The sequence below is a fragment of the Silurus aristotelis genome (genome assembly GCF_946808225.1).
Source record: "Silurus aristotelis genome assembly, chromosome: 25".
Taxonomy (NCBI): Eukaryota; Metazoa; Chordata; class Actinopteri; order Siluriformes; family Siluridae; genus Silurus; species Silurus aristotelis.
Genome location: NC_139598.1, coordinates 3,536,981 through 3,552,096, shown reverse-complemented (window position 1 = coordinate 3,552,096; position 15,116 = coordinate 3,536,981). Strand labels below are relative to the sequence as shown.

At 38.5% G+C, this 15,116-nt stretch overlaps 1 protein-coding gene and 1 long non-coding RNA gene across 3 annotated transcripts in view; both read left to right on the top strand.

Moving 5' to 3' along the window:
* The window catches only part of LOC310719978, a 57,521-nt gene that overhangs the window by 25,584 nt on the left and 16,821 nt on the right, over positions 1 to 15,116 (top strand). The gene's annotated exons all lie outside the window — the stretch shown is intronic.
* LOC310719945 (xin actin-binding repeat-containing protein 1) lies at positions 2,248 to 14,425 on the top strand. Of its 2 annotated transcripts, XM_083530152.1 has the most exons (8): positions 2,248 to 2,389; positions 3,100 to 3,245; positions 3,984 to 4,047; positions 4,483 to 4,884; positions 4,964 to 5,039; positions 7,731 to 7,876; positions 8,877 to 8,918; positions 9,553 to 14,425. In XM_083530152.1, the coding sequence occupies exons 2-8, from the start codon at positions 3,124 to 3,126 to the stop codon at positions 13,534 to 13,536; spliced, it is 4,836 nt and encodes a 1,611-aa protein (XP_083386278.1). In that variant the 5' UTR covers positions 2,248 to 2,389; positions 3,100 to 3,123; the 3' UTR covers positions 13,537 to 14,425. The 2 variants fall into 2 exon arrangements, with proteins under 2 accessions (XP_083386278.1, XP_083386279.1); XM_083530153.1 differs by lacking the exons at positions 2,248 to 2,389; positions 3,100 to 3,245; positions 3,984 to 4,047; positions 4,483 to 4,884; positions 4,964 to 5,039 and adding an exon at positions 5,828 to 6,336.

Genomic DNA, 15,116 nt, shown 5'->3' with positions numbered 1-15,116 from the left:
TGTTTCAATTTATTTTATCTGATTAAATTCCAGTGGTGGATGAAGAACACAAACTATGTATTTGAGTTAAAGTAAAATGTTACTCCAGTGAAACTAAAATAGCTAAATCTCACTTAAGTTAAAAAAAAAATGATACTCAAATGTACTTAAGTATCCAAAGTACTATGATTTATTCTGCTATAATGTTCCTATTATTATTTTTAATCACAAGATTATTTACTTATAAGACTTAAATGTTACTCCATACACACACACACACACACACACACACACACACACACACACACTGATCTATTAATAGAATGATATTAATGAATCAAATACTGATTGATATCTTTTAAAATGATCATGAACCCAAAATCTTCTTTTGAACGAGCTAGTTCGAGTTCCTTCCATCATTTATTCCTCTCATAATGTTCTGCTTGCTGTTTGAACTGATGCTGAACTGCATGTTGGCGATCAGTAGATGCCAATTCATCATTAAGATTTGACTTTTTCTACTCCATACAGCACAACAGGAGAAGAGAATAATCCTCATTGGGAAGGACATTGAGAAGCTACTTGACAAGCTGAGAAATCTGTCACTTTGACCCCCATTAACCCTTTAGGAATGAGGCCTGGCACTGAATGCAGTTAACAGAAGGATTTTTTACCACTACAGCATATCCGACCCTGAACACCAGCCCAACCCCTTGACTGAATTCCAGACACAACCATCTGTCCAGTCGACACTTTGTGATGTCTGGACCAATTAATTAATAAACAGGAGTTCAAAGTTCATTCATGATGAGCGTAAAAAGATTCAGATAGCTTTAGACTGTTAACGAACCCTGACAAACATTAACGATAACCTTGATGATGCAGAAATTTGGGCTGCGTAAGACTTAAACCTGATATACATTAATACCAGAGCGCCTCTGAATTCTTCAACCTGATTGGTCAGAAGGTGTGAGTAGACGTCAGGGTTGTATAATTTCCATAATGAGAACTTACTGGCTGATGTATAGCAGATGGTCCATATAAACTAAGCAGGAAATGTTTGTTAATAAAGTTATGTTTTATACCAGTCAGCAGAAAATCTTCAGCATGTTGTATATGTGCAGCACGTCTATCGAAACGACCCATCCAGTCATTTCAGGCACACTATATAGACGAAAGTGTGTGGACACCTGACCATTGGTACATGCCCTTTGAAGATCCCATGTAGTCCCCATTTGCTGTTATAATAACCCCCAATCTTCTGGAAAGATGTTCCACTAAATGTTATAGTGTACTTGTGGAGATCTGTGTGAGATCCATTCAGCTTTAAAGGTGTAGGTGAGGTGAGGAGGCCTGGGATGCAGTCTGTGTTCACAGTCATCCAGAAAGTGATCTTCCACTCCAACCCATGTCTATGAAGCGGATCTTCATGGAGCTGGTTTTGTGCACAGAAGCACTGTCATGCTGGAACATGTTTAAGTCTCGTAGTTCAAGCGAAGAGAAAATTTCGTGCTACTTTTAAATGAATAAACATACAATTGTGTGCCTCCAACTTTGTGATATCAGTTTGAAGAAGAACCATATAAGGCTGGAAACAAAAAATTCAGGTGTCCCAATACTTTTGTCCATACAGTGTATTTAAATAGACAAGACACTTGAACCGTTTTTGTCCCAGGAAACCGTGAGATCATTTCGCATCTGTTCAGTGTTCCTCTTTCTATAAATAACACACAGCTGAGACATAACAGCATGCCTGGGTGTCCTGTGGGAAGCTACACTTCATGTGCAGGACTCATGAATGATTCATGTGAGATCTCGGCTTTGGGAAATGACGGTCAGACCGTAATCAGGTCTCTGTGGTTCAACCTGTATCCTGAAAGGTAAAAAGAGGAACTTGACCTGAAAACGGCAGACCAGGTGAATCAGGAGCAATCAGATCTGCTCTCGAATGTACTGGATAATTAGTATATAAGGTTAAAATAAGTGTTCAAATGATTTCCTCCGAAGTGAAAATAAAACTTATTCGAATATAATTATAACAAAAATGTTTGGGTTTTTTGTAACAAATGACCAAATTACCTAAAAAGCATTGTGGCAAAGTGTGAAGTTGTACATAAGCAGATATCTTGACTTTTACAAAACTCCAGACCCAAGAAAGAACTGGAGCAGTATAATTGAGTATAAATGCACGCATATTACATGGTTTATTGCGTACTTTATTGCTATTTAACAGCAAAGACTCTGAGAATATAAACCGATTCTTTGCGGTGAATTCCCAGCGTCAGTGATAATAAACGAGCAGGACTTTGTTCGCTGGTTTTTTGCACATTGTGTGCACCTCGTGATGCACCACAAACCTCTGCTGTGCATCGCTCCGAATGCACTTACTCACGACTCGTCTTTAACAAAGGTAATGGATTTTACTTGTTTCAAAAGATTTCAGTGCTTTTTCTTCAGTGTCGATTGGATTGAAAACATTGTTGTGTAAGGATTGCGATAATGCTGATTCGAAGTCGGGTTGTTGATTAATAAAACTTGGCTCAGCTGTGAACTCAGCCAGATCAATTCCTTGTACATTTACTAAAACTATCTAATGCCTAATAAACCTTACAAACAAGCCATTAGGTTTATATATGTATATACTGTACATACACACTTCTTTTCCAGTGTATAGTTTTCAAATGCTATTAAAATACGTTTCTATGAGTTTTCAAACAATATTTAAAATACTTTCTGCACAATCGTTGCTGTAGAGAAAACTAACATATCAACTGCTATATGATATATAATATCATATATAATTACTGGATGTGATACAAACTGTCCTTTGACTTAAGGTCAGAGAGTCAAAACCAAATCTGGTCATGTGACTTCATGTCATAAATCAGATCTGTAACCCATCTAATGATGGCACTAAAATGAATGGACATTCGAAGCCACACAGATGAGGTTCACTTTTGAGTCTGGTTCCTCTCGAGGTTTCTTCCTCATATAGGCACTGAACAAACAACTGAACAAACAACAAGCACCAAACATTCCAAAGTAATAGCTTGTTTATCTCTGTAAAGCTGCTTTGAGACAATGTCCATTGTTAAATGTTGGTATGTATCCTGTGTGCAGGTGTAGTGGTGTGTATGTGAGCGTATGATGGAGACAAACCTGCGGAAGACCCAATCTCTGAGGTGTGTCGCCACTGAGCAAGCTCTCTCCTGGACGGAGGCGGGACTAAGAGACAGGAAGAAGTCCGTCTCGCAGCTTGTGGCACAGTAAGAACTTTTAAAGATGTTTTGATCAGATGCAAAACTGATTGCAGATTTACACCAAGGACAAAAGTATTAGGACACCTGACTTTTCCAACCATATGTGGTTTTTCCCCAAACTGTTTAAATTTGGAGGCACACAATTGTATAGGTCTTTGGATGTAAAATACAAATTTCCCTTCACTTGAATTAGGAGACCCAAATCTTGCATAACAATGACCGTGTGCACAAAGCTTACTTCACGAAGATATGCTTTGGAGTTGGAGTGGAAGATCTCTCGCTATAGAGATACAAACCTATTGAACACTGATTGCACCCCACACTCCTCAACTCACCCACATCAGTACCTGACTTTACTAACCCCTTGTGGCTGAATGAATCTCCACAAATCTCCACAAACACACTCAAAAATCTAGTGAAACATCTACAGAAAAGTGAAAGTTATTATAACAGGAAATGGGAATTAAAAAAACAGATGGCAATGTTATGATCAGGGGTCCACAGACTTTTGTCCATATAGTGAATATCACATAAAAAATAAGCAAGTGGCTCAAATATAAACTAGGTTTTCAAATTATGCCTGAGGATAATAAATAATAATAATCTGGTGTAATGATAACAATAAATTGCTGAAACACTGATAAGCTAGTGAGTGTGGTGATCAAAGTAAAATATCGGTTCAAAGTGTCACTAATGTGGTCAATAATATACAAATGTTCTGATGCAGACTTCTGTTCCCTTCAGGTATCAGGATGCAGGTACTGGAAAAACAAAAACAAAAGCAGGTTCAAAGGAAAATAAGCAAAAGGTGAAAGGAGAGCATGGTTTGGTAACTAATTAAAGTGAATTATTCATTCATATTGTATTGAATAACAAACTTAACAGTTAACTCTGGCAGCCTAAAGTTCATTTGGAAAAAAACCAGCACATCAGTATCTCTTATATAATATAGACATTTGACCAATAAATTGCTATATTTTATATATATTTTAAAACTTATACTCTCTCTAATAAGTGCTGGTGCATGTATTTACCTTGGAAACTGTCATTTATTAGAACAAGTGTACTGATTGTAGATGCATGATCACTTTTAAAGTTGCATTCATTTAAAAAATAAATTAACACCTTCTAAACCAATCAGAATTAAGAATTCTACAGCTGCTCTCTTGAAGGCAACATGATGGTATACATTTGTTAAAGCACCATCAAATGATCTTTTTTTCTACCTGCTCTCTTCCACCAGATCCTCCAGTTTGCTGCTATACCCATCACAGGGAACGAGACTAAACTGGACACTCTGATCCAGAGGAGCGTTACAGAAAAAACAAGTGCTTGGGCTGATTGGGGCTCCAACTCTCATCTCACACGCAGTAAGTCCATGGAGTTTCTTCCCCACCAAAGAACCATAAGCACAAGTGCTCTCAGGGAACTCTTTGAGTCGAAGGTTGTTCTGCAGCCCAAGAGCGTTCACAAACCGAAGGATACTGACAAGCCACAAAGCACCCCAGTCATGGAGAATGGTGGGATTGCTTATAAAAGCACTGAAGATCTGCTGGTGTTTTTAGAAGCAGGCAGCATCAACACCGACAACAACAAGAAATCAGCTGAATCAACAAAAGAGAAAGAGGACAATGTGACTCCAAAGGTACTAGAAATGGCTTCCAAGGTAAATATTACAAATTAGAAATGAATAAATGGAATAAATATCCTTTTTTCCTTTAAAGGTGTTGAGAGCTCCTCGTGTGGAAAGAAGAAAAACCACTACTGGAGTATATAGTGAAAGAATCCCTCCTGAAACGGGTCAGTCTGCTTTGTATTTTAGTCTTAATATGAAATTTAGAAGTGTTTTGAAAAACCCATCAAATATATTCAAAATCACAATACAAGCAAGTTTTCTGTGCAAAACGAGGGAAACTGATGTCCATTTTTTCTTTTGTAAATGTTCTTGTAAGTGTATCTGCAACCAAATCAGTTTCTGCTCCTCTGTCAGCCAATGTGGAATAAAAAACAGCTATTAAATCCACACGGATATATCTGAGCTTGGGCAGTTTGCTGATCCTACAGGCCTTGCGGCAGATTCCTTTGGCCCCAGAAACACATAATGTGACGGCTGAAATCTGATCGGAGAGAAACTCTAACGTATACAGCAACTGCTTGAAGCAACGCACCTGATAGAATGAAATGAACACTATGAAATTAAGAGAAAAGACTATTGGGAATAATTTAATACATATTCATAGACAAAAATATATTAAGACTTAAGTCAGTAATTCTGATTTATTTCAGGCCAGCAGAGAAGGCCTTGCTGGCCCTGATAATCCACTTTTAATCCAAGTTCTGTTTCAGTAATGCTGGAAATATTATGAAAATATTACAACCTAATTTCAGGCTTACAGAAGAAGCAAATGTTAAGAGAACACCGAAATCGATAATATATGCCATGTTGCTAACATTTCTGCTTCAATTGTATGGTAGGTTCACAAGAATTGTATAGTATATTTAATTATAACTTAGCAAATACTAAAAAAAAAAAACATTTCTGAGCATCTAATGAGTCATATGAACGTATTTCAATGTCGTCATATGATTGAGTTTGTGACTAGCTCGAGCTAGCTAGAACCAGTGACGTTTTTAAAACGACGTTGTAAAAGTGTTATGACTTGTACATATATCTGACATCCTGCATTTGACTGAAGTAAACAAAAGACCTCAGGTTACTTTTTGAAGTAAGCTAAGCTAGAGGTCTGACGTGACTACACAGCAGCTAAAATAAAGTCTAAGTGATTTGCAGGGTCAAGTGGTTTATTGAGGGCAGGGAACAGCACGAGGGTTTATGGTATTTTTCAACACTATATGCTCCAGAGCCTGATTGACTCAGCCTGGTGGGGAAATATGAGGCCTAAAATAACCACGGTCTGTGAGGGCCTGGGATAAGAGAGTCAGCTGTCACCAGAACACAGGCAGCTATGGACACTTTGACATACGTAGAGGACACGCACTTAGAGGGACAGCTAAGGGCCACGCAGCACGGATACGGGGGCAGTAGCAAAGAATTTCAGTTAGGGAATAAAGGACAAATAGGGAACAGTGGAGTTGGGTAAGTATTAGAGTTTCATTATAAATGTAATATAAAATGAATAGTATCTTTCACACTTCTTCATATGCATGTATAGATTATTATTTTGATGATCGATCACATTTCGAATCAGTTAAAGAACTAAAGTTGGTCAATTGCATCCATGGATTTTGAAGTCTGTTTATTGTAGAGTAGATTTCAATGCCTAACACAGCTACTCAGTGACCTCTAAACAGAGACATGAACCTTGCCCTTAGTCTTCAAATGTGTTTTCAAATGGCTTTTGAAAAGTGGAAGAAAATCTTTTTCTTCCACTTCTTCCCGTATATGGCATGGCGAGAGAGCTAACTTTGGTTTCGCGGGCTCGAGTTTGAGCGTCTCTATTCTAAAAGTTTAAGTTTTTTAAATTTATTTTTCATCTAACATTTAAACCAATCAAAGCAGTCCAATTATTTTCGGTCAACCATGAGGCCACATCTACACTAATCCAGACAAATTTAAAAATGGTGTTTTCGTCTCAAAACACTCCGTGTCCATACTTTTCAATCGTTTTCGATTTTGCATGCACGAATCAGCGTAATTTCCGCCTGCCATTTATTCACTTTTCGGCTCTTCGAAAATTGAGGCAATGATCTGAAATGCATCATCGCTTTCGAAAGCCTCACAGTTTTCACATTCCACACTGCCACGCTGCCATTTTCAAATGTATCCACTTTGAAGAGCGTTTTTGAAAAAGCTATGTTTTTATTATACAACAGCGTCTCAGTGTGGACGGAAGGACAAAACTGCGAAAAAAATATGCGTATTCAAATGAAAACGTATAAGAGTGGACATAACCTTGCTTTTAAATGTATATAAAATGCTGAATAATTTCTCCTGAAGGAGGAATAAACTGTTCAGATCGTTCACCTTCGTTGAAACGCAGCTCATTCAACCTCAGTTTCTACTGTCAATGAGTGCACGTGACATCGTAATAAAAAATCCGCCCACATAGTCACATGCTTACTTGCATCCCAGTGAGAGACAATTTATTACATTTCAACATTTAATTTTAATTCTATAGCACTTTTCACAACGGGCACAAAGCTGCTTTACAGAATGCAAGAATTATAGAACAAAATTCCATTATATTTAAATGTATGTCTATTTATCCCTGATGAACAAGCCTGGGGCGACTGTGGCAAAGAAAAACTCCCTAAGATGGTGTGATAAAGAAACCTTGAGATGAACCAGACACAAAGAAGAACCCCTCTTCATTTGGGTGGCACCAGACAGATAGCTATTTTACACCCGACACATTCTTTTGCGTTTATTAATCCAAAACCCAGTCACGCTAGCACAGGCATCGCAGACGTTTGCTGCTGTCGTTGTTTTAAACAAACTAATGTTTTATTCATTTCTCTGTTGTGCCACAGACGATAAACGTAAATCAATTGCAGACTTCAGAGACATCTCTACTCTGTATGGACGGGAGAAGTTCCCTATTTCCGTCAAAGCCATCTCTGCACTATATCTGTCAAAAGTGGCAGCTGCAGACCCGACGGGGAACCTTTTAAAACCAGTTTGTACTTGTTTCTGTTCTTCTGCTCCATTTGCTGAACCAGAGGTCAGGGAATGGGAGAATGGGTCAGGCAGGAGCAGCTGGGTCTATAAGCCTTGTTTTCTGAGGAAAATTTTTTTATTAATTGTAATTAGACGATAAATACTTAGACCGATAATGAAAAAATATTCGACAAAATTATTAGCATTAATGAAACTTTTTTATATTAAGGAAGTCAATTAGAATCATTAAACATATTTTATAATAATTCTATTTTCTATCTATATAATTAAATAGAAGTCCTAAGAGGCCATGCATGATAATATATTTTTTCCTTTCTAGTTTTCTCATGATCACAAATTAATTTTCTTGTGATCTTGACATAACAAAGATTGTTCCCTCGTGATCAGTACTTCAGTGTATTCAGCATAAGAGCATGTTCTAGAGGCAACATCATGGCAGCATCATGGATGATCGCATTCGCTTTTACTTTAACCAGGGACTTGACCAAACTAGTGATAAAGTCCATATATGCTAACTTTCAGATAGCAACAGATACTCCGTGATATACACCAGAAACAACAAGGTGCAAGATTGTCTCCCGATACCATTAAGTCGTGACGAAAAGGGTTTTTACAGTGAGATCATGAAAACATTAAGTTGTAATAATGAGAAAACAAAATCTATTATGTTGAGATCTTGAGAAATCAACTTTTATGTCGAGATCACAAGAACAAAACTTTCACATCGAGATCACTAGAAAACGTCGGGATTATGAAAAAACAACGTTTGTTACGTCAAGATAACAAGAAAATTTAAGTCGAGAAAACAAGAATAAAAAAATATATAATGCATGGCCTCTTAAGACTTCTGTAATAATTATGCAACTTGTTAGTTTAATGACTAAATATTATTAGAAGTATTATTACATTTAATATCTTATTAATTCATTTTATAAATAATACATTATGCATAACACATCTGTAATTAAAAAAAAATTTTTTACTTTCCTTTTTCACAGACACAAGATTGTACATCTCCAACCAAAGCAAAATTTTTCAAGGTAAGAATTAATTCCCACGTGTGTTTTCCCTGAAAATGCTTTTAAATGGAGTTATAATATTATAAGTTAATATGCTAAATAAGCAGTTGTGATTTCAGAAGCGGTCACATTGATAACACTGTGATGCGGAGACATGAGTCACTGTTTTGTTGCTCTTGTGTTTTAACTTACTAACTTTTAAACTGAGTCACTGATCTACTAAAGCTTTAAGCATGTGTGGAATATGTTACCGTAAAGATGTTTAATGTTGTCTATATTCCTCCTGGCTCAAGTGTGTGATGGGAGAGCTGGTGGATGTTAGTTCATGGTGGAAAATAGAGGGAAAATTTTAAACGATGTAGTATTTGCAGTCTCAAAATCAACATAACGACTAAATATCGCTTCTTACATATTTAGTGGTGTAAATTGTAAAAAACCTTGTGTATAACCCTATGAACAACTGTACTAATGATTTCACCTGACCTTCTGTAACACTTCATATGGAATGCAGATTCTGAACTACTACTACTATTCTGATCCTACTACCGGCACGTTTGCAAAGCTGCACAAATGATGCATAAGGTCTTTGGTTACATTTATTTTTACTGAAAACCAATAAGATGACATGAAGCTTAACAATTTATTTCATCTCAAGATGGCTGATGTGACACCAAAAGACTTTAAGGAAACTCCATACCCAGAAGATGATTTAGCACAGCTTGATCCCCTCCTGCAACCCAATTCGAGGGATGACAGCCAGTCTCCCATTCCAACACCCCATTCAAAAGAGGTTATCTCGACACTGTATGAACAACGCCAGAAATGTGAATTGAGGCGACTCCTGAAACACACCTGCCCTGAGCTCAAGGGCCTGGGAAACGTGGTAGAGGAAGAGTTTGCTGACATACTAAACTCCAGCACTGGAACAGATATCGCATACCAGGGTGAGGTTCAGTCAATGCGCTGGATATTCGAGAATGGTACTGTCAATGCCGGAGACTCCCACAAGCAACCAAATTTCATGGAGAAAAACGTTCAAGGAGAACAAACATTTGAAGATCCCTTGCATTGCACCAAGCAGGAAACCATTCATCCAGACGTTGATGAGAGCCCACAAAAGGTTGGTGAAACACGTGAAGAAGAGGAGAACTTCAGGGTGAATGTCAAGGCCAAGCGGAAAATGTTTGAAGGTCAGTTAATCGAAACTTCAAGAGAGGACCTCGATGATGTTTTTCCAGGAAGGATTGTTATCTCAGAAGATGAAAAAGGAACAGTCCAAAAGCAAAAGAAGGACTTTGAGACATACCCAACTGACACCATTAAAAGGAACAGTGACCTCAGCATTATAGATGTTACAGACATCGATCAAGATTGTGGCGAAGTGTATCAAGGTATATCTAGAGCCAAAAAGCTTTTTGAAAAGGGGCTTGACAATGAGAACGGCTCACCACCAAATGAGAACTTAAGCATAGAGGATGAAGCACTAAAGGCTAATGTAAAGAACAGAACCCATATGTTTGAATCGACACCACTGGACAAAATCAATTGGCAAAACGATGCAGAATCAGATACCAAGGATGAAAACATGAACAAATCATTAACATCGCTATATGGCTTCAATGTCATTCATTCTCATGGGGCTCTTTTTGAAGCAAGTGAGGCTGGGCATGTAAGAAAGGCAAACTACAGCTTTATCCAGGAAAAGGGTGCAGAAATTCAACATGAGGAAGTAGTTATGGGAAGCATGAAGAGCATGCTGCTTCAACATTTGGCAAGGGTCAATCTTAATCCAGTTATTGTGTTCTTAAAAGAGGATGATCAAGGAAACGTGGACATCAAGAAAATAGACATACCAACTCACCAGCTACCATTCACAGTTAACCAAGACAAGGAATACAGAACCACAAACATGGTTCAGGTCATTGAAGACCTACTTGGCCAAGAAACATGTTCTGGAAAAGGAGTTTTAATACAAGAACAAGCGGCAGGATCTGTAGAGACCTTAGTTTACATTCTTTTTAGGCATGAAAGCCATGACGGAATTGTGATGGATCAGAATTATGAAAATATGTTGAAAACAGGAGAAATAGATCTTCCGAGAAACTGTAATACTCTTCCCAAAATGTGCAGTCCACCACTGTTCACTCTTGAGGATGCAATCAGTCATGTTGAAAACAGGATGAGCAAGGGGAAACTGTTCCAGAGCCGTATCGAGAATGGAGATCAAGGTTACTTAAAAAGTCTGCAGAAAAGTCCATCCGGCGATGATACAAGTATCACATCTAAGCAAGAGGAACAAAAGGTTGTGATTGTACCAGGAAACTTTAAGATAACCAAGGCAATTTTGGTTACAAATCCAGAGCATGACATTTCATCTTCACAAAATGAATTTAAATCCAATCTGGAAATTGGTGCAAATGATGCAGAGTTTGTAAAATGTACTGCTGAAAGTGTAGAACCTGGTAGATGGTTTTACAATCAAGATGAAAAAGACATGCATGAGGAAAAAACAGATGAGTACATTGTAACTCTGCCTGTGGTCACAAAAGATAAAATGGTGCAAGACGACACAATGTCAAATCTTCAAGCAGCTATCGTAAGCCTACAGCAGGCCACACTAGAGGCAAAAGCTCTTCAAGAAAGTGTTTATGAGAAGCACCATGATACCAATTCAGCATCTTCAGAAAACCAATGCCAACCAGAAGGCATTAATAAAGAAGGCAAAAAGTCTTTGCAGAATTTTGAAGTTGAAGAAGGAAGAGAAGAGACCTTAAAGGGTAGTGTTCAAGCAGCTCTGGAATCTTTAAAAAAATCTAGCTTTAATGTCACCAAAGGGGATTTTAAAGATGCAATGATTTACTGGAATGCAGGAAGGACTGATTCCAGGCAAAAAATAACAACAAAAATGGAGACAGATGTCAAACAAAGTGGCGATATGGTTGTCCCCAAAGAAAAGCTCAAGGCATGCGAACCCTTCCCAATGCCTAGACAGGTGACTGTTGAGAAAAAGCATGAGGGGGTTGAAACTAGACCACTTCAAGGCCAACCTTCAAATAAACCATTAGCATGCTCCCCACTGACAAACCAAACACTCGAACAGGCTTCTCTTCAGAAAAAGACAAAGCCTCCTGGAACTAAGCCACTCATTCCCCCCAAACCAGACCATTTAAAAACCACCTCCAACTCCAACACAGTAGCCATTAACTCTGCAACCAATGCAGGGGATCTAATTAAAACCAGACCTGAATTAACCTTTGCAAATCTGAAACCATTACAAGAAGATGCAGTCTTGAAAGAACCACAGACTACAATAGATGCTGAAATACTTAGCGGTAGGATAGTCACGGAAATAACCACATGCAGTCCTGAGGGAAATGTAGCTGAAGAGGAAAAACCAAACCCACTGATTGAAGTCAGTTCAGGACTTCAGACTTCCCTGCAGAACTTTGGAATAAAGACAGGCCAAGCAATGCCACCTGTGAAGCCCAAAAGGATCAAAATGACCACAAAAAATGTCCCAACTCCTGTATGTTTGGAGCCTGGTTTTGTTAAGGAGCAACCAGAGAGTAATGTGATCATGAGGGAGAAGAAAGGTCGAAAGAAAGAGAGTGACGCAGAACGAAGGCAGAGGCTGTCAGTGCACATGGATGAAATCATGAAGGGAAACGTAAATGCAGCAATGGAAATCTTCGACAAGCTGAGAAAGCAAGAGGAGCTGAAAACGATCCTTTCTAAAGTCGAGGAAATTGAAGGAGAGGCCAGTCAGGAAGATGATGGCCTTAGGAAGATATTTGAAAGCGTACCAGATTGGGTAGTGCCACAAAAACATGCGAATCCTGAAAACGGTGTGATGGAAAAGGAAGTAGGGAGATCTGGAACAGTCTGTGAATCGGAAATGTTGTCCTCCATGCAGGTAGCATTTGGAGACCTTGAAAAAGCAAGTGCTGCAATCATTTCTTTAAAAGAACAAACACTGTCCCGACTTATGGAAATAGAGAAAACTATTAAGAAAGCACTTTACTCCGTCTCTACACTGAAATCCGACTCGGACATTGTAGGGCTGTCTGGTCTCTTCAAAGAGTCCATGATGGCTGGACAATATTTGCCCATCTCAGGTAATATACGTAAAATTAGCATTGGGTCGAGTAAATCGTCAAATCATTGTTCCCTCAGAACAAATTCAGTCCCTCAGAAGAGTGCAACCACAGAACCAGGAATGCAGAAAGCAGAAAAGTCAGAGCTCAGTCCTCCAGAAACTAAGCCAAGAGCAGGATCTCCTTCCTCACCTTCTTTTATTTCTATTCAAACCTCTGCCAGGAAGAACCCAGAAACATCTCCAAAAGCTCAAACGGCTGTAACAGCGCTGACCTGCTACAACATTCCTGCTGAAAAGGAAAAGCGACAAGTCAGTACGCTGGAAGTGCAAACAGCCCCCAAAGCAGAGACGGTCATCGGTACCAAGACCATCAGAGAAAAATATGAAGAAACAGATTGCTTTGGCAACAAGTTCTACTCCTCTACAACCTCTACTGTCATGACCACAGAGCCTGATAACAAAACATGCTTCAGGAGACAGATTCTGACCAATCCAACCACCAGTGATGTCATTGCAAATCCATCAATCAACACACTCTCTTAAAGGAGGCCAAGTATCATCATGAAAAGGGGAAGATGCAGATCATTCGGTTTTCAACTTTAGTGAATCTCTTTGTTTGTTTTTGTTTTTTGATTAGGCTTACATTCTTCTAAACATGTTCCTTAAAGGTTTCCTCAAAGTCCAAGTTAAAGTGACCCTGAAACCTTGAAAACCTCATTCAATTGGTTTTAAACGTTATTTGTTCGGCAGAGCAACCAGAGCAACTAGGATTTTTTTATCTTCAACTTTGAGGCTAAGGGCCTTGCTCAGGGGCCCTAGATTGGCACTGGGTGTGAACTTGTGACCTTTAGATTTAAAGTCCTATGCTTTAACCACCTTCCCAATCAATGTTTGAACGTTAATTATTCTGTTGGGTTTTATAATTTCCTCCTCAAAGTCTTTCCAGCTGTTTCTGAATGGTTTAGCAGCTGTTATGCTAAAACCAAAAAATCTTTAGCAATGCTATAGGTTTATACACAGAGTCTCCCAGAGAACCTCTCAAAGGTTCTCCTAGAGGGGCAAAACAAAGGACCATCTAAGGGGCAAAAGGAACCTGTGTGTGGAACCAGAAAGTGTGTCAGTATTATCAGTGTTATATCAGTGTTCTTCTTCCACAAAAGTACTGTAACTTTAAAATGTGTAAAAACTCAGTATTATGTTTTCTTTAACACAATGATGTAAACAGTGATATTTGTTGAATTCGGTTGTCTAATTCTGTTTCTAATTCCTGGTTTTTACAGTGACAAACAGCTATTTGGTCTCTTTTTTGTCACTCATCTTTTTCCATTCCATATAATCGTGTTGTGTTGTGTTATCAGTCAGCTGATATAGGACATTCTGTTCATGGTGTACAATAAATGTGAAAATGATAATAAATACTAATAAACCAAAACAGGCTGGAGAGCCTTGTTACATTATGGGAGATTTCAACAACACTGAGATGCGTCTTTAAAATAAAACGGGTCTGTCTTCAATATTTGCAGTCATATGTACAGTTTATGGGATGAATGTTTGGGGATGTGTGTGTCCTCTGGTGGACAGTGGGGTATTTATGATACCTGGTGCCTGTAGTTTCAGTCGGCTTCCCAGGACAGGTGCACTGCATGCCAAAAACCCGTTTACTCCATGGAGAAAATAGCAGCAGATGAACACGTTTTCCATCAAAACTGCTTCCGCTGTAAGCACTGCGATCAGAAACTCAGGTAAGAATTGTAATCATAGCTCCCAAAGCTTCAGTAAAAAGCGGAACAGAATCAGTATTACTTATGATATAATAATAAATGGATGATTAATAACAAGTACTATTTTACTTACTTACTTACTTCCCATCCCATTTCACATTTTTGGGGATGGGGACCATTTGCTCTTAACCTCCACTCTTCTATGAAGATTTTCCAAAATTTTTGGAGTTCACTCGAGATCTTTTACTCATGTAATTCATATTTTAATGGAGCTGGCTTCTTCTTCTTCTTTCGGCTTCTCCCATTAGGGGTCGCCACAGCAGATCATCCGTCTCCATACCCCTCTGTCCTCTACATCTGTCTCTTTCAACCCAACTACCTGCATGTCTTCCCTCACCACAT

Coding starts and splice junctions, on each gene's coding strand:
- LOC310719945 (XM_083530152.1), top strand. CDS start 3,124: ATGATGGAGACAAACCTGCGGAAGACCCAATCTCTGAGGTGTGTCGCC. Junction 4,048..4,482: donor CAAAGGAAAATAAGCAAAAG/GTGAAAGGAGAG, acceptor CTCTTCCACCAG/ATCCTCCAGTTTGCTGCTAT. Junction 8,919..9,552: donor CCAAAGCAAAATTTTTCAAG/GTAAGAATTAAT, acceptor TTTCATCTCAAG/ATGGCTGATGTGACACCAAA.